The 26756-nt window shown below is 38.0% G+C and overlaps 1 protein-coding gene across 2 annotated transcripts in view; it reads right to left on the bottom strand.

Moving 5' to 3' along the window:
* Positions 1-26756, bottom strand: part of LOC145996872 (uncharacterized) — an 87820-nt gene that overhangs the window by 32410 nt on the left and 28654 nt on the right. The window contains exon 4 of one of the 2 annotated variants that reach the window (XM_083133421.1): positions 5431-5498. The exons of the other annotated variant lie outside the window; for it this stretch is intronic. Within the exon in view, the coding sequence (XP_082989547.1) occupies positions 5438-5498 (61 nt within the window). The 3' untranslated portion in view covers positions 5431-5437. Of the gene's footprint in view, positions 1-5430; positions 5499-26756 lie in introns of those variants that run through there. 2 annotated transcript variants of the gene reach the window in all.

Here is a 26756-nt window from a genome sequence, read left to right as displayed (position 1 = left end):
GGGGCAATAATTTTCATGTATTCTCTCAGGTATACAGAAACGAGAGAGAAAGAAAGACACGGGGTTGAATAACCATGGTTAGTTATATAAAATGGACATTGCGGGCATGCTTTGTTCCTAAAGAAGAAAATTCGTAATACAAACCTGAATGAATCATCACCTGATGGTGAAGTTTCATTAATTTTTCGGGTTTGTATCATAGCCAAATTACAGTTAGGTTATAAAATAGTTTTTGCTTATGTTACCCAAACATGCAAACTTCACCACACAATAACAAACAAAACTGTCGCCGTATCGGACACTAGTGATGACGTTTCACTTCTGGGTTAACAGTGCCATGAAGAATGAGGATCAATACCTAGGGTTTGCTAGAGAGATCGGAGGTGCGAGTGTAGCCAACCAGTGAATATTGTCGCATATTGGTATTGGTATGGCCGGGGTGCAGCATGCTTGCAAGGAAATGCAAAAAGGCGTGACGTTTGTTTGCGAGTGTGTGGGTAGCGTGTTTGTGTGGTATCCTTGTCGCAATAATCCTTTACTTCTCTCTCAGTTTTTCCGTTATATTCTGGTGGTTAACCACGCAGATTGGCAACACTGTTCAATGTACACTGATTTCCCCTCAAGGCCTCTCCTATTTATTTTGGCACTTTGCCAAGTGGGGTTATCCAATCGACCATGGCGGCTGGCAGGTTGGTTTGAAAAGCGATCAAAGCATCGTCGAGCAAGTAACGAGCTTTGCCGAACTCCTCACTTGATATCTTGACGTACTTGGGAAACAAGGCGCCGGTTTTCTTTCTGTTGCAGCCGAAAACATTGGCGAGCCGGCCCTCTTCAATCATAAGAATCGGTCGCTAGTTGCTAAATGCACCAGAAAGGCCTTTCTTGAAGCAAAGGGGGAAAAAATAAAATGCCTGACCAGGGAAAAGAAAGCAATGCACCATAACACTAGTCAGTTTTCATTTTCTCGAATAATAATGCAAGAAAAGAGCCGGATGGCAAAAAGGGCTCCTGGGCCTCGCTAGAGGACAATCTTGAATTTTATTTTTCTCACTTTTTGAGTTGTGGAAACGGTCATGAAGGTATGTGACCCCTTTACTCTAACGGGAAAACAACCACGAAAGCACATGAAAGTCTTGCACTAACAGGAAGGTAGTGCCTGGGTCGACAGGGTTTAAAATTCATAGGCTGATGAAAGGCTTCGAGGCACACACACGCATGCACAAAAAAACTAAAAATAAAGGCGGAAAAGTCATCAGATCGCCCGCTTACTCTAAATGGAAAACAACAACGAAGGCGTGAAATTCTTACACTAACAGGAAGGTAGTGCCAAGACCGGCAGGATATGAAATTGAGAGGCTCATGAACGCTTCGAGAAACACGTACACGGATGTGCAAAAGTAGCTCATGAAGGGCTTCGGCTCGTCTGATGAAATTTTCAAGGGGGGAGTTGGCAATGCACTGGTGGGAGAGGTTAGTTTATTTTGTAATAGATTGGGCATGATGGAATAAGTGTTTCCAACTCACTAGTTGGTTAGTTTAACTTGTAAAACATTGACTGGCGAAAATTTTATGGGAGGAGTTGGCAACACTGGCAGTTAGGTTAACATACATCGTAGAAGGCTGTATGTCCTCAAAAAATACATCGTGAAAGGGAACGACTCGTCCACCTCACTTGGACAAGCCAGGGTTTCCTTTTTCTATCTACTTACCCTCGTGAATTCTCAATTACACTTTCAAGTTTGCTCTGGAAGAAAATCTATTTATTGCACTGAGAGCATCTGTATGGACGAATACCCTCGTGAATTATCATGTGGGTCTTCAAACTTCCATTTTGAGTAAATGTCTTTTTGCAGTGAGAACATTGATATGGTCAAATACCCTCGTGAATTCTCAAATGAACTTTCAAGTTTGAACTAGAAGTAAATCTCTTGTTGCACTGAGAGCATCCATGTGGACGAAAACCCTCGTGAATTCTCATGTGGGCTTTCAAACATTCATTTCGAGTAAATGTCTTTTTGCACTTAAGACATTTGTATGCACGAATACCCTCGTGAATTCTCATATGCGCTTTCAATTTCCACGAAGAGTAAATCTCTTTTTGCACTGGAGGCACTGATATGGACGAATTCCATCCTGAATTCTCATTTCGGTTTTCAAACTTTCACTTTTAGTAAATCTCTTCTCACACTGAAGGCATTTGTATGGACAAATACCCTCGTGAATTCTCATATGCGCTTTCAAATTTCCATTTCGAGTAAATGTCTTTTTGCACTGAGGACATTTGAATGGACGAATACCCTCGTGAATTCTCATATGTACTTTAAAATTTCCACTTCGAGTAAATGTCTTTTTGCACTGAGGACATTTATATGGACAAATACCGTCGTGAATTCTCATATGCGCTTTCAAATTTGCACTTTGAGTAAATCTCTTCTCGCACTGAAGGCATTTGTATGGACAAATACCCTCATGAATTCTCATATGCGCTTTCAAATTTCCACTTACAGTAAATCTCTTCTCGCACTGAAGGCATTTGTATGGACGAATACCGTCATGAATTCTCATATGCACTTTCAAATCTCCACTTAAAGTAAATCTCTTCTCGCACTGAAGGCATTTGTATGGACGAATACCCTCGTGAATTTTCATGTGGGCTTTTAAACTTCCACTTTGAGTAAATCTCTTCTCACACTGAGGACATTTGAATGGACGAATACCCTCGTGAATTCTCATATGCACTTTCAATTTTGAACTTTCAGTAAATCTCTTCTTGCACTGAAGGCATTTGTATGGACGAATACCCTCGTGAATTCTCATATGCGATTTCAAAGTTCCACTTCCAGTAAATGTCTTTTTGCACTGAGGACATTTGTATGGGCGAATACCCTCGTGAATTCTCATATGCGCTTTAAAATTTCCACTTACAGTAAATCTCTTCTCGCAATGAAGGCATTTGTATGGACGAATACCTTCGTGAATTCTCATATGCACTTTTAAACTTCCACTTGAGGAAAATCTCTTTTTGCACTGAAGGCATTCGTATGGATGAATACCCTCATGACTTTTCAAGTTTCCTCTATTAGAAAATCTCTTACTGCACTCACCACATTCATTTGGAATTATACACTCGTGAATTCTCATATGGGCTTTTAACTGTCCAATTTGAGTAAATGTCTTATTGCACTGAGCGCATTTAGGAGCACGATTTCTTATCTCGCTTAATTTTTTTTTGGATTTTATCTCTTGGACATTTTCTTTTTCCAATGGTTCCATCATAACAAAGAATTCATTATGTGTTTGGATATGGTTAGTTAAGTGCACTTTCCTCGTAAACGATTTTCCACAATGAGCACAATTGAAAAGACAAACTCTTTCCTTAACTCGAGATTTCATATTAATGTCTTGTTTTCGATTTGGGATATTCCTGTAGTCACTTTTAAGTAAAGCACCTGATTTAATGAATGATTTCCTAGTATAACTGATCGACTTGGTTTCAAGTGCCTGGTGAATTTTATGACTTTGACAAAGAATCTCATCAGTACATGTGATTCCTGGCGGTTTTCCACAAAATGCCGTCATGTCAGGTAATACCAAATTTCTTTTTATCTTCCTGAAACGAAATGTTTCAATAAGCTGACTTTTATACAAGAGAATATCTTTAAAACATAGGCTGTACTTTGCGAATGTACACTTCACAAAATGTTACCTGACTGCCCTGAAAGTCCAGAAATCGTTAATTTGGCAACACAGCTCTTGAGCAGCAGCAGAGAGTACGCAACTGTTCTACAGGTCCTCTACTAGGCGAGAAATACTGTGCTGAAAGATTTACATTATTGTTTATAACATGAACGTAGAAGCTATATTAACCCAATATATTATTAGAGAGGAAAACCGAAAGCTAATGTATGATAAATAATTTTAGAGAATACTTGCGATTCGGAGTGTTAAAATTTGAATCAGAGAAACCATTGCGAAGTTGGAAACACTTCACTCCCTAGTGGTCCACCTGGAGGAGTTGGTTTGAGTTGGTGTTTTAAGTCCACTTTATGCACAGTACGGCTAATCGGGACTGGACCTACAGTTTAAAGTGGGATCCGAACCACTTGTGCCTCCACCAGGTATCAAACCCGGGACCCCTTCATTACAAGCCAATGACGCTACCACTGCGCCATGGGGGAGGCCCTCCCACCTGGAGGAAATTGCTCTCAAGTTTGAACACAAAATGGCATAATTACGAACAGTTTATAAAAATCAAATATAAGAACACCTTACAAAGTAGTGTGCAATGAGCGAAAATTAAATGATCTCGCAATTTTCAGCGAAAATCTGTTCATCAAGTAGAAAAGTGGTAATTTGCGTAATCATTACCACGTTTCAAAAGATCTGTAAGAAGTGATGTTGTCGAATGACGGTAAAGTACTAGCACCACAGATCTCTTTTATCCTAGGAATTAAGGGTCGCGGGTTCAAATCCGAAACATTCCAATTCATTTATTTTCAATTTGTAGTATTTTGTTGAGATACATTGAGTATGAAGTTTAGTAATTAAGTTTAATTATTTGTTTCGCAAAAGTAAATTCGGTGTTGAATTTGACAAATGTTTTCAGTAGCTCAATATATTATTTCTTTCTTTCTGGCACTGAAGTATATTTTTCAGAGAGGAGATTCATTTCAAAGCACTAACTTTACACTCAATCTAGGAATCCTACATGTGAAAAGTCTGCAATTATTTTGAAACTAATTTACATAACATATCCTTGATTATTATTACCGTACACTCTAAGTAATTCTTTCTATTATTAATTATAAAGCACTAGGAACTTCCATCATTTTAGATCGAAAAATAGTTAATTCTTGTCACATTCCAACAGAAACCAGGGCTCGGAAGTTGAAGAAGAACATTTTTTTTCTGAGCCTTCAAATCAATGCTAAACTATATATCAGTCGGTTTTCCTTCAGATAGAACTGGATAACAATGTTTTTGTTATCTCCTTTTTATGCTCTTCGGCCCTTTATGTCATTTTCAGTATTTTTCCCCTTCTTTTGTTACATTTTTCTTGATTTTTAAGTAATTTTCCTCCACCCTGTTGTTTCGTGAATTTTAAATGCAGTTTCTGCTGTTGTTGGAAATCGCTCTGATGAGCCGTCACACAAGTCGAGCAGGTTACCATTACACCACAGACGCCAGAAACACTTAATATTTAGTTTTAAGTGACATTGCACTGCATAGGTATTTAGTTTAACAAAGTATGGTAGTGGTATTTACTGTTGGTTATGTGAAACGTGTTGGGATACTCATGGATGTGCGAGTAGTGCGTTCATTTGTTTAAAAGATCGAAGCACTGAGAGTTGTTGGAGAAAGAAGATCTGCCAAGCACAAGCCTTTCAGATCTCACTAGCATCAGCCTCCGTGGCAGAGTAATTAGTGCAGCATGCAATCACGTCATGGGTCCCGGGTTCGAATCTCGGCTCAGATGTGGATGTTTGTGATTTTCTGTCCTGAAAGAAATAACATAGATATTGAATAAAAAGTGAACTAAGTGTGATAGGGAAGCTGCCGCTTAGGGGCTTTCCTTAGCAAAAAAGTGTAGTCTGTGGTGTAGTGGTAACGTGCTCGACTTGTCTGACAAGGGTCGTAAGATCGATTTTCAACCACAGCAGAAACTTTTTCAGAAGACGAAAATCGTAACTAAATATTCCTTCTTTAGATTCATGTACAAGAGTCGTTCAAGGTTGACCAGGACTTTTATTTCTAGACAGGAAATATACATACACAGAGGCACCAAACTATGTCAGTTTTTCAAAGCATTCCCCCTGAACATCCAGACACCGTTGCCATCGTTGTGGAAGTTCCGTGATGCCTTTGGCGTAGAAAGATGTAGGTTGGTCTCGTAACCACTGCAGGACAGCGTTCTTGAGTTCCTCATCTGCCTGGAATTGCGTGCTGCCCAAATGCTCTTTAAGAGCCCCAAACAAGTGGAAATCACTGGGGGCTAACTCTGGACTGTAAGGACTGTGTGGTAAAAACTCCCAGAGCAAGTTGGCCAGCGTTGTTTGAGTCAAATGGGCCGTGTGTGGCCTGGCATTGTCATGGAGAAGAATGACATGTTTCGACAACATTCCAGGTCTTTTCTTCCCAACGGCCCCACGTACAACACCGATATTGACTGCATGCGCTACGTCACGCACTGTTACTCACCGATTTTCAAGGATAACTTGCTGAACACGCCCGATATTCACCGGAGTGACTGCAGTTGGGCGAACGTGTCCGTGCGGATCATTTTGCTACCAACTCCCGTCCTTCACTGAACTGTTGACACCATTCGTATACTCCTGCCCGTGACAGTGTTTGTTCACCATACTGTGTTTGCAGTCTACGCCAAATTTCAGCAGGTTTCACCTTCTCCTTCACGAGAAATTTCATTATACACCGCAGTTCCACAGCAACAGATACACTACTTGCCACCATCTTTGTTTATACTCTTCGGCATCCGCCAAATGCAGCATTAGCTTTTAACGGTTCGTCTGCAGGGTAATCTTGATACAGTGTTGCACATTCGAAACCTCCAAACGATCCCCATCGACACAAAACTCTTTCAAGGATATAAACTTAAGCAGGACGTTACTGGTCAAAACTATGATTAAAATGTTTTACAGAGTATTATCTGTGGCTCTTAATATAATTTCTAAAGCGTATTTATTTGTGTATATAAGGGTGGAACTTGGAAGAATTACAGAAGAACTTTTGCGTGTTATAACACAGGTTAGTGCTAGTTTTGCAAGATGTCCACAAAAATAAGCGGGCATTACAGGCCTCAAATGTCGGCATCTCCGTCAGCGCCGCCCGCCACGTTTCTCCCGATCTCTCGGCTGCAGATCGAAATGGACGCACGGTATTAAGCAGTATACGAAAATTAAGCATTATATTTTAAGAGGTGATGTTAATAATGTATATCGAGAATATCGCTCATGTCTTGTAATGCAGCTACAATTCGCGATTAAAATTACCACCTGAGCGCTAGTGTCGCTTCCAATATGGCCGCTCTAAGTAGGATAGATCTTTGTTTACATTCAGCAGTAGTACAAAAGAGCAGCGTGTTGTCATGACTGGTATGGTAGAAAACGTTTAAATTACGCATTATTTTTAAATATTGCGAATGCGATGTGAATTCTAGGTACTCTAACAAACGTGAAGCTGTACTGAGAACGAAGCATTTAATTACGATAAGCAAAAATAACACTGAAAATGCAGACGAAACTATGTATACGCACTGGTTGTCCAAAGCAGTGCTGTATCATCTGCACGTCATGTAACTGGGGTTCTCGGAAATTATTTGAAAATAAAGGAATTGAAATTGACCTGTACTTGAAAAGCTGGGACAGGAGAAAATTGCGAACATATCGTTGCAGTTCTTTCTCGAAAGAGAAAGGCTGGTTTAATAATAATATTCACGATTTCATGACCAGGCTATACTCACTGAAAAAGGACATCGTACTGAATGAAACAGTAACATTAGCATATCCACTTTTTTTCTGGTTACATTTGACATTAATTCATTCTCAAACTATTTTCATCTTCCCTCTTAATCGACTTGCACCTGTTCCAAATTTCACACATACGTAACACCGGTAATACATGGACGCATTGGTTAAGACGCTTCATGATTTTTCGGAAAAAAAAAAGTTTTATTTATAAAGTACAATTTAAAACTTTACTTTCATGGAAATATATATTTATCTCTCGATAAATAAAGTAAGCAGACTCGTGCATTCTTCGTAATTTAATTGCCGAATTACAGTGTTATATCCCCCATACCAATCTTCTGTCAATTACGTTTTCCCTGATTTATTAACAAATTTCATTTTGTTGATTCCACGGGGTGGAAACACATGAAAACTTTTAATTTGTTCTGACCCATAAAACAATTTAGAGCAAAAAAAAACAAAAAAAACCTGAACAGTAGACCTTACTTTCTCGCATATTTACCATGCTTTAAACGACTTCAACACAACGTATCCTACTTAGAGTACTTCCTGAAAATCCCGGCAGATGGCATATCGGTTAATTTTAATCGCGAATACAAAAAGGTACATGTACCTCAGTAAAACGCCAAACATGCATTTATGAAACACAGTACTGCGAGCGAAACGAACAAGAAAATTTTTACATCCATTCCTTTGCAGGATTTCAAGAATATTAATTTAATGGAGTATCAATACTTTCTTATAGAGGGATGCGGGACGGAATTTGTTGGGTCGGGATGGGAAAATTTCCCAAGCTCTGGAAATCTCGAATTCTACATGTCATTTTAACCTTAACTGATTTGTTTTTGCATTTCTGGTACAGAAACTAACGATTTCTGATAAGTTCCAGACATTTACCATGCAGAAAACGTCGAGAATTAACATCTTTTTAAAATGACCATTTGGTATTTCCAGACTGGTCGGGATCCCGAAAAGTCGGGAAGTAATTTCCCGAAGTCTGGATCGGGTCGAGAAATTTTTTCCCGAACCAGCTCCTGATATTTCGGGATCCCGCACACACCTACTTTGTCAGGATCTGGCGGTATTTACTCTTTTCCAGATTCTCCCAACTTCAGAAATCGCTTGACAATGGGTGCGCTCCGAAAGTCTTAACGAAACGAACGCATTCAACGAAAATAACTGGGCTCGTGAATCTGGTGAAACCAGTTATTTGACAGACTTATGGGACACTCTAGGCGAAAGCGCAGGCGCAGCGTTTTGTTTAGAGAAAGTTTCCGCATGGCGTCAGCGGAAGGAATGTCCTTATGGCAAAAAAAAACTCTATTATGGCCACTGTTACTCATTTTAATCACATTCTAAGAACGGTCAAGGTATACTTATCTTGTGCATGTTGCTTCATATCGCTATCTGTTAAAATTATAATACATTTTCCGAACTAGTGCAGTTTGAATCCATCAGCACGCGCTTTGTCTGCAAGGAGCAGACGATTTTCACGGAACAAACCAGCATCCTGGCCCGTGCGTTTGGTGAATCTCGTTCTTGCACGCACGGAATGCGACTTTTGGGACAGCATAATGAAACTCACGAAACGCACGGAAGCACTTATGGAACGGTCAGTTACCATAACTCGTTTAACGCGTTAAACTCGTGCGACTTTCGGAACGGGCCCAATCTAAGATTTAACACTTTGTCAAGAGCTTCGTATCCCTCTAAATGCAATACTCAATCCAACCATAAAAATCTCCATTCCAATTTTAGGCTTACTGTTTATATTGAGAAATGTCATGATATCTGAAATGCCATAAGATATCTCACTTTACACGGAAGCATTTTGGTCATGACATAAATGTTAAGAAAAATGCTGAGGAAAATGCTTTTGTCTGAAGCAAGAATGGGGTTGTTCATTGCCAAACTTTTCCGGTGGCAGCTCCACCCCTGTTGTCCCCCTAAATACTTTCGTTTGTCATTTGGTTGCCCTAAGCTTTACATTGGAGCACGATGGGATGGCTATTCAAACGTTATTTTCAATTAAGGTAAGAATTTCTCGTGTAAATCGATAATAAAAATCTGTTTAGTAAAGTTTTAAGATAATGTAGCCAGTCATAAGTTTTCCGAGAATTGCATTCTTCAGAACCTAAGAATTAATATATTAAAGTGCAACGGAATGGTTGCAAAAACGAGCTAAATATAGTACGTTTATGCACAAAGAACACTAAACTTGATGTCATTTGGGTCGTCTCTAACTGCCATGGGTCGATAATACAAATTTTTTTTAAAAAAAATATGCTGACCAAGGCAGTAATTTATTTTAAAAACAAACTAAACGTAACATTTCAACCTTCTAGCAAGATTTTTACACAATGCTTTGCTTCTTTTTCTGGTTTCGAGCATGTGTAATTCAACGGCAGGTACGAATCGAAGAAACTCCCAAAATTATAAAGAAAAATGTAATAAGTGTGTAAACGCACGATATATATTATTATACACTATGACTGACATTATGCCCTATCCGATAATTTAATATTAACGTATGTTTTCATTGTATTAAGCAGATATTCTCCCCTCGTATTTTTGTCCTTTTTCTTGGTAACAACAATTTTAGAACTATAATTCCTGTAAATAAGATAGTAGAGGTTGTGAGACATGAAACAGAAGAAAAAATATTTTTTGTAATAACTATTCTTGATGATAAATGTGTATATATATAAAAACAAAGGACCATATTTACTAGCTACGTGGAAAAGTATGATATATGAATAGAAAAGTCAGTTATTAAAAACAACTATAAAAATAAGAGCACAGTCACGCGGAATTATCATGCATTATTCTTTACCGGATTCACAACAAAATATCACTTAAACTGCAAAAATTGCAAGTGACGTAAACAAGTGCTGTGCAAATTTTTAAGGCTTTTTTGAGTTTCGATATATTTTCTATTGTTGACGATCGTCTTTTCAAAAGTCTTACTCTCACAGCACGGATTATTCAACTATCATGTGCAGACATCATTTCTGAGGTTAATTAAGATGATATTAAACTTGCAATTTAATGTAATAGCAACACGTTCGACATCAAATTCCCCATGTATTTAAATGGGAGAACAATTGCCGATCAAAGCGTGGGGACACAACAGGGGTGTTGCCACCTACAATAGTTTGCTTTGACCAATCCCATTGGATACACCCCCCCCCATCAATTTAATGCTTTACTCATTTTCAAAAGTAACTCAGTTACAGTTACATGTACTTCAAAAGTAACTAAGTTACTCTTGCATCTTGCAGTTACTTTCTGCTGAAAATTTTCTTGCAACCAAATAACACAAATCATCATTAATTGTAATAAAATATTTTGTGAAGACTAACATGTATTTTACTTACGTTACTGGTACATAATGTAAGTCTTCGTATATTTCTTACAAAATAAAGTGCTCTCCTGTCCTTTGTATAGGGGGTGTGGAGTTAGAGCCCCACATTTTCTTGATCATGGCCGAAGGTGGGGGTAATGTGATGAGCACCGCGTTCCTGGCATCCTTTAACCCCCCCCCCCCCCCAGTTCTCTCCAGATAACCTGCTGGGTGGACGCTGGAGCCGCTTGAACAGGTAGAAAAATTTCTCGGTTCTCTCCCACTGAGGAACGAACCCGGGGTCTCTCGCATGTTAGTCAGGCACACAAATGATTTTTTAAAGGAATACTCCTATGCGGTAGTATCTCAGTTTTTACGTATGTCAATTTTCTGTTTTCTGTATTCTCATTGGAACAAACACAAACATCCATGTTCGAAATGAACTAGAATCCGGGACTCCTGACATATAGTGCATTGTGCTAACCACTCCGCCACGGAGGTTGACCTGAGCTACTGCAACTTAAACATTTGTATTTTTATTATCATTGTTGTTATTAAGGAATGTCCATGGAGTTGGGGGGGGGGATTCTAGAAACTGTATAGAAAGAGAGATATCACTCACATAGAACATATTCTAAGAAGGGAGGTCTGTTTCGCATAAAGGGCATGTCAGAGAAATAAATTTGTAGTACAAATGAAAAAAAATATAATGTAGTAGCCTATAATTGTGCGTTATCAATGAATGTGAAAATGGCATTTCAAACATACCCCTTCAGTTCTCTCTGCGACGATTACATAAACAAGCTAGAATGATCGTTAGTCTTTTCCTGATTCTTTCGTTTGCCACTTGAGTGTTGTAATTCACTGTTGTATCAATAATAATGGTGAGATCTGTCGTATCTGTTATTGCAAGAAAATGGGTTCTCATTTAAATCTTTAATAAATAGCACTTACTGAAATATATTACTTTTTTCAAAATGTCCAGAAATGCTGAATAATCATAAATAAGCGAATTCTAACCCGAAATATTTTTACTTCCAATTTTAAATTATCAGGAACTGAGATAAATGAAATCACGTGGAAACAATTACATTGTTTTTCATTCATATGCACATTTGCTAGCTCTCTTCTTCTTCAGTTTCGTTTATACTACCAGTATCGTTGAATTCTTTCGTAAAAACACTGAAATATTGCAGTACGTCCCTTTTCAGCTTAATCCGATATTATAGCAAAGAAAAAACTATCGGATGCTGCTTACAGAAGGGGGAAGTTATAAGGTCACAGAAGAACAAACTACAGATACAAGAGACACTTCACAGCACACGACTGACAATTGCAAACTGTCAGCAATAGGAAGGAATTTTCATCCTGGAGGCTTATCATCCCGCTTCTGGGAAATTTACCCCTCTTCGGAGGCGTGTATATCGCTTTGGAATTCAGGTCTACAAAACGAAAGATGAACTATACGATAATCCTTGAAATTCCTGGTACCTGGCTGGAGCCTACCGACTGACCACCGCCAGGATATAAATTTAGTACAACAACTTTCTCTTTTCCTCTTCATCTATTGCTTGCAAGAATTAATATATCAAAGAATAGGCTTTTATATCACAGCAGAAACAAATTCCGGGTCACTTTGAGTCCAAAATCGCCAATAATTTATGACACTTACATAAGAATTTAAGTGTTGCAAAGTAACTGTTAAAACGTTACTTTTATCGTAAAAAAGTAACTCAGTTACAGTTACTCACTTTTAAAAGTAACTAGTTAGTTACATTTTCTCAAAAACAGTAACTGTTCCATGTAACTGAGTTAAGCCCCTATCACACGGAACTAGATTTCTAGTAGGAATGCTCTAGTTGACGCTGGACTGACTACCCATTTGCTAGTTTTCACCTCACATGGTACTTGTTATACCATACTTGTCGATAGTCTTTCGTTTCCATAATGGCGGCCGCGTGAGATGTAAACAACGTATCACTTCACACTTTTAAAATACGATAACTATCCAACCGAGAGGAATATCGCATCGCATTAAATGGTTTTAGGTAGAAGAACGGCGCTGAAAAAATACGTACTTTACAACGTTTACTATACACGTATGGAAGAATATTTTAGCTTTTTCAATTGTATACTTGCCTTTCGTGTTGTATGCACTCGGAAGCCACAGACAAAAAAAGGCTACTTTACAAACTCACAGAATATCTTCACATGGCCAAACTTTGCTCTGATTGGCTGCTCCACAGAATCTAGTCGAAGAAGTTAGTAGCAATTAGAACATGTCCTATTCCTCAAAACCAGTCAAGCAGTCAGCCAGGTGGCCATGATTACTACCCAGAAAGTTAGTTCATCGCCAACTAACTAGAAATCCAGTTCCGTGTGATAGGGGCTTCACTTGTATCTAGTTACTTCCAAACACTGTACGAAAGATATATGAAATACAATTCCGGTAATCTAACATGTGTGCATGCATTCATGGTAGCAGAAATGGGAGGAACGAAAGCAGCGAGTTAAGATATTTGCAAGGGAAATTTCACATGTTTTACTTTTACAGCATATTCAAAATTAATCAATATTATTCTGTTGCAAGACTTTTCTGAGTAGCGATAATTCCTAATCTTCAGTTATTATTAGTAGTAGTGGTGGTATTACTGCACCGTAATCAGTATACTTGGGAGAAAAATGTTAGTTTCTTCTTGCACGATGGTACAAACCAGTGTTTTTTCTTTTTTCTGCGTAGCTGAAAATAAATGTATGTAATGTATGCGTCGATCAAACCGATCCATTGACCAGCTTCTAGAAGTGGGCATTGTTCATTTCAAGTTACAAAAAACAATGTATATTACTTTTATTGTTAATAATAATAACAAATTAATTTCATTTAGGCATTATTCCAACCAAGGGCGTTGCCAGAATTTTTTGCAGGCTCTCAGGACAATGATAAAAATTGAATAGTAGAAGTCATAACATTAATAAAAATTGATAAAAATTGTTATTATACAATGATAAATATTATTAACTAATAAAATAAACCAATTTTATTCCAATTTTTATTATTATATAACCAGGGACAAATGCCCATGATTCCAACAGAAAATACAAGGTAAAAAAATGCACGAGATGGAAAAGTTAAGTGTAAATGCAGGATACTTATTTTACCATTTAAACCAAAGAATAATGCACGAAATTGTAATAAAATAGAACAGTGTTTCTAGTAATTTGCACTTTTACATAACTTTCACAGACCAATTCTTGTAGCTTATCATTGATGTGGCCTCGCCATGAAGATCGCACCCACGCAAGTTGCCTTTCTTCAGTCGTGGGTAGGGTTGCCAGACATCCCATATACCCACACAGCACAAATCTCCCAGGGATATCCATTGGTTATCCACAATGCCCAGATCAGATCCATGGATATTATGGATTTCCATTGAATGTCTTCAGGATATCCAGAACTGGACATCAACAACTCGACAAATTCTTGATATCTAAACGTGTGTACCAGGTAACCAAGAAAGTTCATGCGGTTTAAGTACAAAGAAGAAAAGGTCCAAAACAAATGTGTTTACCTTATATTTATTCTGTAAAATATCCACCATCCGCTTCTACAACCTTCTCCCATCTTTGTACAAGCCTGTAGATGCCATGTTTGAAAAAGTCTTTGTGTAGGGCCGCAAAAAACTGCACCACCTCGTTTTCAACCTCCTTGCGAGTTTGGAAATGTCGATTGCGTATATGGTTGTCCATAGACAAAAAAAGATGGTAGTCTGATGGAGCGATGTCGGGTGAATACGCTGGATGTGGCAGAAGTTCCCAGCCGAGAGAAGAAATCACCTCCAGGGTCATCTTTGCTGTATGCAGGTTAGCGTTGTCTTGGTGGAAAAGAACATGCTTCCTATTCACTAATGCAGGTTGTTTTTTTGCAAGCTGTTCGGCCACTCTTTGCAATTGCGCGGAGTACACCTCTTTGTTGATGGTTTTACCACTTTCCAAGAACACATAATGCACAATCCCAGCCGTAGTCCACCAAACACACAGCATCACCTTCCGCTGATGAAGAGCAGGTTTTGCAGTTAAAGGTATGGTGTCATTTGACGATAGCCAATGGTATGAGCGTTTCTTGTTATCGTACATTACCCACTTTTCATCACACGTCAAAATGCGGTTTAAAATTGGACAGTTGTTGTTCCTAGTGAGCAAGGAAGTACAAATGATCAGTCGTTGGAGACGGTTCGCAGCAGTCAGCTTGTGCGGGATCCACTTACTCAGTTTCCATGATTTGCCAAGCTCATGCAAGTGCACACGAATTGTTTCAGCACTTACCGGAAATCGTTGAGCGAGTTCTTGACACGTTTGACGTGAATCCTCTTCAATTGCTGCCTTCAATTGGTCCACATCGAGAGATTTCGGTCTGCCCGATCGAGGTTTGTCTGCCAGTGTCTCATCACCACTTGAGAAGGTCTGAAACCACTTTTGCGCTGTCCGTTCACTAATTGTACCTTCTCCAAATGCTGCACATATTTTTCTTGCTGCTTCCGCTCCTTTTGTGCCCAACTTGTACTCATACAGTAAACACGCCCTGATTACTGCATTCGACACAGCCATGGTTCACTGCGAATACTTGCTCCCGAACTATCGACTGCGACCTGTTATCTACGTTAGCTGACGTGCCAAGGAATGAGCTTTCCGCCAATCACACATACATGTCTCCTGGCGGCTGAACTGCATACTACCCCACGAAAACTACGGGCAGTTGTAAAAACCGCATGAACTCTCTGGTTACCTGGTAGATCTGGTTGTAAGAAACATTGTCCCATTCCAAATATCCAGACCTTGTCCAAAACTGGATATCCAAAATACATACAATTCTGGATATCTAATACATGTCTAGAACTGATCCAGAACTTGTTATTCAATAATGAACATAAATAGGATGTATTTCGAATATTAAAAAAAGTTAGGGATGTGCGGGATCCCGAAAAGTTGGGACCGGGATGAGGACAAAAATTTCCTGTTCCAATCCCGACTTCGGGAAATGAATTCCCGACTTTTCGGGATCCAGAGCAGTCTGGTCATTTTTAAAAGTCGTTAATTCTCGAAGTTTTCTGCATTATAAATGTCTAGAACTTACCGAAAATTGTTACTTTTTGTACCAGAAATACGGAAACAATCACTTAAAGTGAAAATGACGTGTAGAATTCGAGATTTCCAGAGCTTCGGGAAATTTTCAACATTTCACATCCCGAAAATTTTCAGACTTTGTTGGGAAATTGCGAATTTTCTACATCCCGAATGTTGGCCTGAGTGAATCAGAAGTTTGTGACTGTTTTTCTTGTTGGCGAGCGTCTTGTTATTTGCTACTATCAGCGATTGAACTTTTTTTAAATTTTAGAATCAGAAACGCTACAATACACTGCATACAAGAATCAGGCCAATGCTCGCTTATAGCATCACAAATCTCCGCAGAAATCTTACGATAGCAAGCTTGATATGACAAGCTGGATGCAAGTTTTAAGTAATTATGTGGTACTTAGCGTGGGTGGGTACATTTTTAAAAAATATAACAACAGACACACCCATTTAATATAACAATAGAGATACTCATTAGACATAAACAATAATGACAAAATAAAATAAAACCAGAAAGACAGTGTTATGAAGTGAAATGTGGATACATTATGATGTTGATGTTACTTGCAGTCGCTAGACGGCACTCGCAAAATGTATAAAAGAAACTTAAGTTTTCGTAAAACACAATAAATGGTATATTTGATTATAAACATAATGAAAAATTGTGTTATAATACTTTTCAAAAGATGTGTGAACATTAAGCTGCAAGGATGAGAAGAAAATGTAATGCAGTGAAAAAAAGTGAATCTCCCATGACCAACCCTTCCTTTTCATGACTATATAATCAGGAGCTCTGCGTGGTGGAACAAAGATTCCATGTGCCGTATACGACATCTTGCTGGAAAGAAGGAAGGAAATTGCATATCGTCTACTGACGGTGTACCTTGGTCGAAGAGGTCTTCCACGACTGAGGCCGACACGAGCAGCAAGACTCAGGGATAAAGCAGAGCTTCATGGAGCCTGCGGACAGCTGAGTGACTGGACAAGATGTTGGATCATACACAGCCCGATCCAGCTATAACCAGATGACCCATTCCATTGGTTTTGGTCACACTTCCTAAAACTCCCGACTTCCAACGCATCTTCCAACTGCAGAAATTGGGACAATTTAATGTACAGGTGGAGAAATACCATTCTACAGTGCCACGCCTGTCAACGTATAGGCGATTGGCAACGCCACTGCTATGTTAGACCCCGGTGCATAAAATGTGCCAGAAATCATCGCTACTCTGACTGTCCCAACAAGGACCAAGAAATACCTCCTACGTGCGCAAAATTGCGGACAACAGCATTTCGCCAGCTACAGGGGCTGTCCCCTGTTTCTAGCAATCAAGAAAGAACAACATGCCCCATCGGACACCGTTAAGAAGGATCAACGTGCCCCATCGGACACCAGCAGACACGCTCCTGCTAGACGCACAGCTAACACGTCATCCGACCAAGGAAACTCCATGGAGACCTCCTACGCAGAACATGACAGATTGACCAATCAGAAGCCCGCTCCACAACAGCCGATGCCACAACGTGCTCAGCTGCCTCGACGAGACCGCCACCAGAAGCCTGCAGTTTTATCCCCGGCATGCGACAGTTGCTGCCGGTTCCTTCTTATTCAAGAATGAGACCCCGGGCAATCTTGATACTAAAAGGTGTCCCTTTTATCCTTATATTTATGTATACATATTATGTAAATTGTCAAATTCCAGTAGTTTCATAGAATCAAGAGCCAACCCAGCTCGATACTCATCCTCAAAACTTCAGATTTATGCCATGCCATGCCATGGTGGAACAAAACTGACACACTTACTCAGAGTTCGGTTAGTTCATATGAACTCTCCAGCCTGCTCATTACCAGTGTGTAGTTACAGATTGGTTAGTTCATTGAACTATCCAACTTGACTAGTGCCTATTTTAAGGGGGAGCAAGAAAATTACCAATTAACATGGTGGTTGACTGTTGCATGTATCCTTTCATATCAAAATAATATCCAGATGAGGCCAAAAATTGTAATTTTCGTGTTCATGCAATATCCAAAGTACATACAAAAATGTCTAAATCAAAGCATAATGTCCAGATTACGTCCCACTTGATGTCCAAAATATATCCTTTCTGGATATCTTTTGGATATCACGTATGCGGACAAATGGATATCCAGTGAATGTCAATTGGACATTCCTGGATATCTATTGGATATCCAGAACTTTTGACACAAATATTCAAAAGATATCCACGTGTGTGCTGTGTGGGAGGATTGTCCCACTTTTTAAAGAAATGTCCCGGTATCCTGGAAAATGTTCTCGGGTCGCCCATTTGTCCCGCATTTTTCAGTATCCCTGCACACAACGTGCATGTGGAACGAATATTTTCTATGATGACTGTTCAGTGGACCAAAGAACGAAATCGGCTGGACTTAACGACAGTGGAAAGCATATTGCAAGTTCTAGTGAATGAGGATAAGTAATGTTCTGAATTTCATCGTAATGCACTGGAAAAAAAAAGTGCTTAAAGGATGCCAAGAGTTCACTCAAATATTAAAATATTTTGTCAAAATGTTAAAAATTGTGGATTAATAATGCTTTAAACAGCAATTGATTTTATAATGTTTGAAAATGTTATATATTTTAAATATATCCATGTTATAATCTGTATGTTTCGTTTTTATTATTTTAGAAATGTGGCTACCCTAGTTATGGATACATTGAGCAATATCTTATTGGGGGTATCTGGTACTCGTATTTGTGCATAATGTTAAAATGCACAACTTATAATTCTTTATTTTCCATTGTGCTGATATCAACAACACTAACTACAAAATTCGGGCAGCTTGGCTCTTGTAAATCGCAAGATTGAAACCTGTTGTTTCTGCGCAAAGCAACGGTAAACTCTTATTTGTAATGTTAACTCGGCAGAGAAAACTGTAGTAAAGCCCTGACAGTGGTAACGACCACTTCCGATTCTAGTAATTACGTTTCCTTTCCAATCAATGGGCCTGGTCAAAGCAAACTATTGTAGGTGGCAGCACCCGTTGCATCCCAACGCTTCTGATCAGCAATTGTTCTCCCATTTAAATACATGGAGAAATCGATGCCGAACGTGCTGCTATTACATTAAATTGCAAGTTTAATATCATCTTAACCTCAGAAATGATGTCTGAACATGATAGTTGAATAATCAGTGCTGTAAGAGTAAGACTTTTGAAAAGACGATCGTCAACAATAGAAAATATATCGAAACTCAAAAAAGCCTTAAAATTTGCACAGCACTTGTTTACGTCACTTGCAATTTTCACAATTGAAGTGATCTATTGTTGAGAATCCGGTCAAGAATAATGCATAATCATTCCGCGCGACTTTACTTTTTTTTAATAGTGTTTTTAACCACCGACTTTTTTTTCTCGTGATATAATACTTTTCCACATACCTAGTAAATATGGTCTCGCAACCTCTAGGGCTATCTTATTTACAGGTATTATAATTTTAAAATAGTTGTTACCAAGAAAAAGGAGGATGAAAATACGAGGGGAGAATATCTGCTTAATACAATGAAAACATACCTTAATATTAAATTATCGGATAGGGCATAATGTCAGTCATAGTGTATAATAATACATATCATGCATTTGCGCACTTAATACATTTTTTCTTTATAATTTTGGGAGTTTCTTAGATTTCAACCCGCCATTGAATTACACATGCTCACAACCAGAACAAAAGCAAAGCATAGTGTAAAAATCTAAATGTTTGTATTTTCGATTTATGGCAGTTAGAGACGACCCAAATTACATCAGGTTTGGTGTTCTTTGTGCATAAACATACTATATTTAGCTCGTTTTCACAACCATTCCGTTGCGCTTAAATACATTAATTCTCAGGTTCAGGAGAATGTAATTTTCGGAAACTTATGACTGGCTACATTATCTTAAAGCTTTGCTAAACCCATTTTTATTATCGATTTACATGAGAAATTCTTACCTTCATTGAAAATAACGTTTGAATAGCCATCCCATCGAACTCCAATGTAAAGCTTAAGGCAACCAAATGAAGAACAAAATTATTTAGGGACGCAATGGGGGGTGGCGCCGGCACCGGAAAAATTTGGCAATGAACAGCCCCATTATCACATAGCAGACACAGAAACGTCCTAATACCAAATGAAGCCAACACAACGTGCAGACGACAGGAGGAGCTGAACCACATCATCACAACAGTGTTATTGATAACAACTCCCTTGAAACAGTTTCCAAATTCAAGTACTTAGGAGTAATTCTAACAAATGAAAATTATATTAATGAGGAAATAAAAAGCACGCTTAATTCAGGAAATGCATGTTAGTTTTCTCTTCATAAACTCTTGTCGTCTCGTTTAATATCTAAGAAACTAAAGTTAAAAATACAGTAATTTTGCCTGTAATATTATATGGATACGAAAGAGGAACATAAATTGAGAGTAGTTGAAAATAAGATCGTTATGAAAATATTTGGACCTAAAAGGGATGAGGAGACAGGTGAGTGGAGAAGGTTACATAATTTAGAAGTACATAATTTGTATTCATGCACAGATATTATTAGAATGATTAAATGAAGAAGACTTATGTGGGCTGGTCATGTGGCACGAATGGGAGAGGAAAGAAGAGTTTACAGGATTCTTGGGAAACCTGATGGTAAGAGACCAGTAGGGAGACCAAGACGAAGATGGAGGTATAATGTTGAGCTAGATTTAAAGGAAATTGGTAGGGATGGAAAAGAGTACATAGATCTTGCTCAGGACAGGGACAGATGGAAGGTCTGTGTGCCTGCAGCCATGAACTTTCGGGTTTAAGAATGCTAGAGTGCTAGTTAGTTCTAATATGTAATAGTTAAATATTACCCCCTCCCCGATAATTCATATTATGCCTATAATTCCCTTGAAAGTCTAAAAATTGCTATTTATATAGCAGATGCTTAATTGATAGCGTAATACAACTTGTGTCCAACATTATATTGGTTACATCGAATTTCCATCATAGAAGTCCCCCCCCCAATTTGGGAAAACTTGCGTCCACAAACTAACCTGTGGGCACCATTGCCCCAAAATACCTTATTTTCTTCAAGTAATGGATTATATATGGTGCATTTAACGTGTATTTTTTTTACATATATTTTAGAAAAATACATAAATGTTGAATTTTATATTATTTGAATGGAAAAAATCCCCCCCCCCAAAAAAAATCTCCATGGCACAGTCTGAGCCATAATCCCTCCTGTAGGGTGGGCACCCCCTGGCTACGGGAGAGTAGCGTAAACTGGTTTCGGAAAGCTCCAGTAGCGGCTGAGGGTTCAACCTGTTGGCCACACGTCACCCCATTACAGATTGAAATCTCCACACCTATAGGTAGGATTGTGGCAGTCTGGAGATAGGCCAAGGCTCTTCCAGGGCTGTAGAGCCACAGATTAAAGTGATGATAGAAGCTAACAAGGGAATCTCGAAGTATGCTTCACACAAATTATTTTACCCAATTATTTAATGTTGCCTATTTAATATTGCCAAATATTTTACTTAAAAATAATAGTTGTGCTTTTCCACTGACCAGATATTCGTTTAATGGCGAACTTGCTAACAGGGCTATGTCAGAAAATTTAAATCTGTAAGTTTTGCTAGAAAATGCATTTGAAATTAACGAAAAAAACAAGGAAGGAGAAAAATAAGCTTTAAAAATTAAGGAAACTAACAAAACAGGAAAAAGAATACTGAAAATGACAAATACCAAAAAAAGACAGAAAATGAAAAAAAAGAAAGTATCATCAACTTCCGAGTCTAGAACAGCACATACCTAGTAACAAATTCTGTTGAAATATGACAAGAATTAAGTAACATTGTTAAGCCTCATTTCCATGTTAATAAAACATTAAAATGCAAACCAAGGTAAACTTTTATAGTATAAAAATATACTTCAACATGAGATTTATTTGTTGTGAAGTTTCATCTGAAGAAGACCCTATTAGAGGGTGGAAACGTTACGTTTTTATGTATATTTTTATACTATAAAAGTTTGCCTTGATCAGCATTTTAATGTTTTAAGAATTAAGTATTTTTCGATCTAAATTGATGAAAGATCCTATTGCTTTTTAAATAATAATAGAGAGAATTGCTTAGAATGAATGGTAATAATAATGAAGGATATGTTATCTAAATTAGTTTCAAAATAATTGCAGACTTTTCACACGTAGCATGCCTAGATTGAGTGTAAAGTTAGTGTTTCGAAATAAATCTCATCTCTGAAAAGTATACTTTAGTGCCAGAAAGAAAAAAAATATATATTGAACTGCTGGAAACATTTGTCAAATTTCACACTGAATTTACTTTTGCGAACATTCTGAAACAATTTGTTTGTTTTTTAAATTGGAAAGTTTGGGATTTGAACCCACAACCCTTAGTTTTTATGACGCGAGAACTTTACCGATACTCCACAATATCAGTGCTAGCAAATCTCTTGAAACTTGTTGATGATTACGCCAGCTACCTTTTTTCTATGTGCCGAACAGATTTCCACTGCAAATTGCGATAATTATTAACTCTCGCTCATTGCACATTACCTTGCAAGGTGTTCTTATATTTGATTTTTATAAACTATTCGTAATTATGCCATTTTGTGTTCAAACTTGAGAGCGTTTCCTCCGGGTAGACCACTAGTGAGTGCAGTGTTTCCAACCTCACAACGGTTTCTCTGATTCAAGATTTAACATGCCGAATCGCAAGTATTCTCTAAAATTATTTATCATGTTTAAGCTTTCGGTTTTTTTACTCTATTAATATGTTTGGTAAATATAGTTTCTGACTTCATGTTATAAACAAGAATGTAAATCTTTCACCACAGCATTTCTTGCCTAGTAGAGGGACCTGAAGGACAGTTGGCTACTCTCTGCTGCTCCTCAAGAGCTATGTTGCCAAATTAACGATTTCTGGACTTAGAAATCTTTCAGGGCAGTCAGGTAACATTTGGAGAAGTGTACAAATATGTGTAATTAGTTCTACATATTGTTAGATAAGACAATCTACACTGCAACAGTAAGATTTCTTTCAATATATTTCTACATCATGGCAATTTTCTCCTTACCATAACAATCTACAGAAGTTGTGTATACTCTGCATCATTTATGTAATCTGAAATGATCCAGCAGTGGCATCACAGGAGTTTTATTCCTCCTTCCTCGTAACATCATTTCAAGGAATTATTCATTCACTGCATTTCTCTACTTGCAGCATGTGAATAGTTCTTCCCTTTGTAAGTGAATGACCGATAAGCATTCTCACACCTAGTGACTCACCTGATGGGTGAGACCGCTCCCTTCAAATCTGTTGCAGCAGAAGAAGGAAATACTTACCCCTCCTGTAGCGATTTTTTAGAGCCTCTTTCTGGATATTCAACTCTAGAACACCACCTGCTGGACACACTCCCAAATTCTTTGTTGTTCCATTTGATTGCACTCTTTAAACTCTCTCTGCCATTACCCCGATATGCTCTGTGTTGGTGTTGATATGAAAGTTATTTTGTATCCAGGAGGGAAATTTACGAGGAACGTGAAATTTTTAGAAACAGAAATAACTTAATAAGTGAAATAGGAAAAACTTTGGAAGGTGTGTGAGAAATGAGGTAATCTGAAAAGCATGTTCAACTACTGTTCATCAATGGTTAACAGTAAGTTAACACATTCCTGCTATAAATTAATTATTATCTCTCAGTGAAGTGAATTTTAACCCTGATGAGTTGAAGTTTTGCAAGTGATGTGACGTAGTAGTCAAGCCATGACTGTAGTCCCATTGTATGAAGAGCACTCAGTGTCTTCTCTACTCGAGAGTGTGAGACTGATTCCAGCTTTTGCAGAAGCACACCTGCGAATCTCAGAACCACCTGCAGGGTGGATAAATTTTAACAGATAAATTTTTAAATGGTCAGGCACCTTGTATCAAAATATGCCATGTAGAACAGAGTTCTGTCCAGCAGTGGCGAGAAATGCACATACTGGGATATCAATACTCCGATCCTGGTACCAAACTCGACTAATGGTTAGAAAGTGGATACCAGGGTGACAACCCTTACTTGATGCTGTATGCAAAGATCATGACATAGCTTACAATGCGAACATGGATAGTCACAAACATCACGAGATTGACAGAAAATTAGAGCATGCCACATTTCGAAGACACATTAGGAGGGACGCATCACTGGGTGAGAAGGTGGCACACCAGTGCCAAACAATGTAAACTGGAATGGGGGTTGTAACAACACTAGTCAAATCACAACAGCAACCAGGAATATAAAAAACACAGTCATGAAACCCAGGAGTGTCACGTATCAAGTGCCTCATGGCAATTTGAAAAATTTGATAACCACTCGATAGCATCCTCACCAAAAAGAGCACAACAAAATGTAAGCATGCCTGGCCAATGGTCACAACAGGAAATTACTGCTATGCAGACCCCAGTTAAATAGGTTGCAGCATTAGAGAAAGAAGATTCACACTAGCGGTTTCATATTTATCATTCCGACCATATTCGTGGCTTTGGCGATGTGTAGAGCTTGGTTGGTGTCAAAACTGTCATCGAGTCTAAAAAGAACAAAGGCGAATTGGAAGAAATTTTAGCATAAAATACAGGGTCACAGAGACCCAAACCTCTCGAAAAGACTTGAACTTTCTTTATAATTTGGCACACACCGGAGATACACAGAATTCTGTTATTGGCTAGAAATTTCAGTGAAAAATGCAGAACACCTGAGTCTTGAGCATACCATGTCATTTCTCTATCAACTGAGGTACCACTGAAATTTCATGTCTCTTCATTACAAATTCCTCACTGGAAATTATCTAGGAAGATGTCATATTGCTGAGAGAATATTCATGTTAACTGTGCGAGCTATGGTCTATGAGACACGTAAATTGGTTTGCCAACAATCGATATACTTAGCTTGCAGTCTTATGTTGGCAGATCATTGAGTCACAACAGGCTATCCCATTAGTGGCTGAATTTTTAGCTTTGTTACTTTTAAATACCTAGAGAACAAAGTGTTTCATATTTTTTAAAAACACCAATTTAATTGTAATATGCAAGAGACTAAACCGGGGTCCTGGGTTCTATACCTGGTGGAGGCACATAGTGGTTTGGATCCCACTTTAAACTAGGTCCAGTCCCAATTAGCCTTACTGTGCATAAAGTGGACTTATACCACAAATTCAATCAATCAATCAAAGCAAAAGACTAAACTTTGAGACACTTGCTATGAAGAACAGATGAAATGGTTCAATACATTACATAGGCAACTATAAATGAGTAAGAGCATAAGTTCAGGAAGTAAGATGCTGGGAAGGTGGACCAGAGAATAACATAAATTGCTAGAGAATATGTAACTTTTCATGTGAATAATATACAACTTTGGAAAAAATATCACCAAGAAATATTACACTTGATAGTCTTGCATTATTGATAAACATTGTTGTTAAAGATATTTGAATTATTCCTATAAACAGGGTTCCAAATTAATTGTAACAGTAAGACCGAATTACACAAAACTAGATTACAGTAGGAATGGCCTAGTTGGTGCTGGACTGGCCAGAATTAATGGGTGGCTAGCTGGTTGCTTGACTGGTTTTCATGATTAGCCAGATGTTCTAATTGCAACTGGCTTCCTCTACTGGATTCTGTAGAGCGAATTTGGTCATTTGAAGATAATCTGCGAGATTGGAAAAAGAAAGTTTCTTGTTGGTGGCTTCTGAGGCGTTTGTGTTTCTTTGCTGCTCAATGAAAGAAAAGAAGAGAGAAAATGCACATTCGGGTTCATTTAGGTATTTATCCAAAGCGATGAGATTTGTGCACAACAAATGTGATGACCAATAACGGAAATACTTATTATTACCAGTGTATTAAATGATTAGTTGAAAAAAAATACGTATTTTTATGAATGAATCCTGCAAATTTCATGTACGAATATACATACTGAATTCATTGTTGAGTACAGCCTGATTACCGCACTTTCTTTTAAGCCAATTTCTAGTCCATATGAATATTTTACTTTAATCCTGTAAATTTAATTTTTAATAACAGCAGTAGCTATTCTCCTACAATGTTACTAAAATTGCTCACCTATCTTTACAACTTGTCTGCTCTGTGCAATGCCTTGTGGGAACAAAAGTATACCGAGAAGTATAATAACAAGTATCATGTGAAGCAAAAAACTAGCATATGAGCCAGTACCACACAACTAGCTCCAGTCCAACTGGAAAGTACAGCAGGAGATCTAGCCTTGTGTGATCCAAGCATACTATTTATTCACACATTAATATAAAAATTGCACATTATGCATTTTTATGTATGCAGAAAAGTAAACACTACAAACCTATCAGAACAAACCAAACAATTTCTACTTACAAATGCATTCACAGAAACCACAAAATCACATCTGTGATAAATGTGACAGCAAGCTTGCTCCACAAGAATGCTATTTGCAATAGCTAGTAGATAAAGGGAGGAATTCTAAAATGTAGAGCTTTCTGTTAAGAAATTTAAGAAGTGTTAGAAATTGATGATGTGTATCTAAAGAAAGTAAAAGATATAACTTATACATGACCTAATCATGAATATGTATTATTATATAAAGTATAAAACTGACTTCTTTTATTAACATTGCAAGTCCCAACACAAATGTGCTGGAACTTGTCTTGGGAAGTAAAAATAATTATTTTCTTTGTTTCCAAGGGCTATGAACATAAACTTTCCAGTTAAGGAATTTATAACATTGAACCCTCACCTACACCTACTTTATAGGATTGC

This window comes from Lepisma saccharinum, chromosome 13 (genome assembly GCF_977018435.1).
Source record: "Lepisma saccharinum chromosome 13, izLepSacc3.1, whole genome shotgun sequence".
Taxonomy (NCBI): Eukaryota; Metazoa; Arthropoda; class Insecta; order Zygentoma; family Lepismatidae; genus Lepisma; species Lepisma saccharinum.
This window is presented reverse-complemented; position numbering and strand designations above follow the sequence as displayed.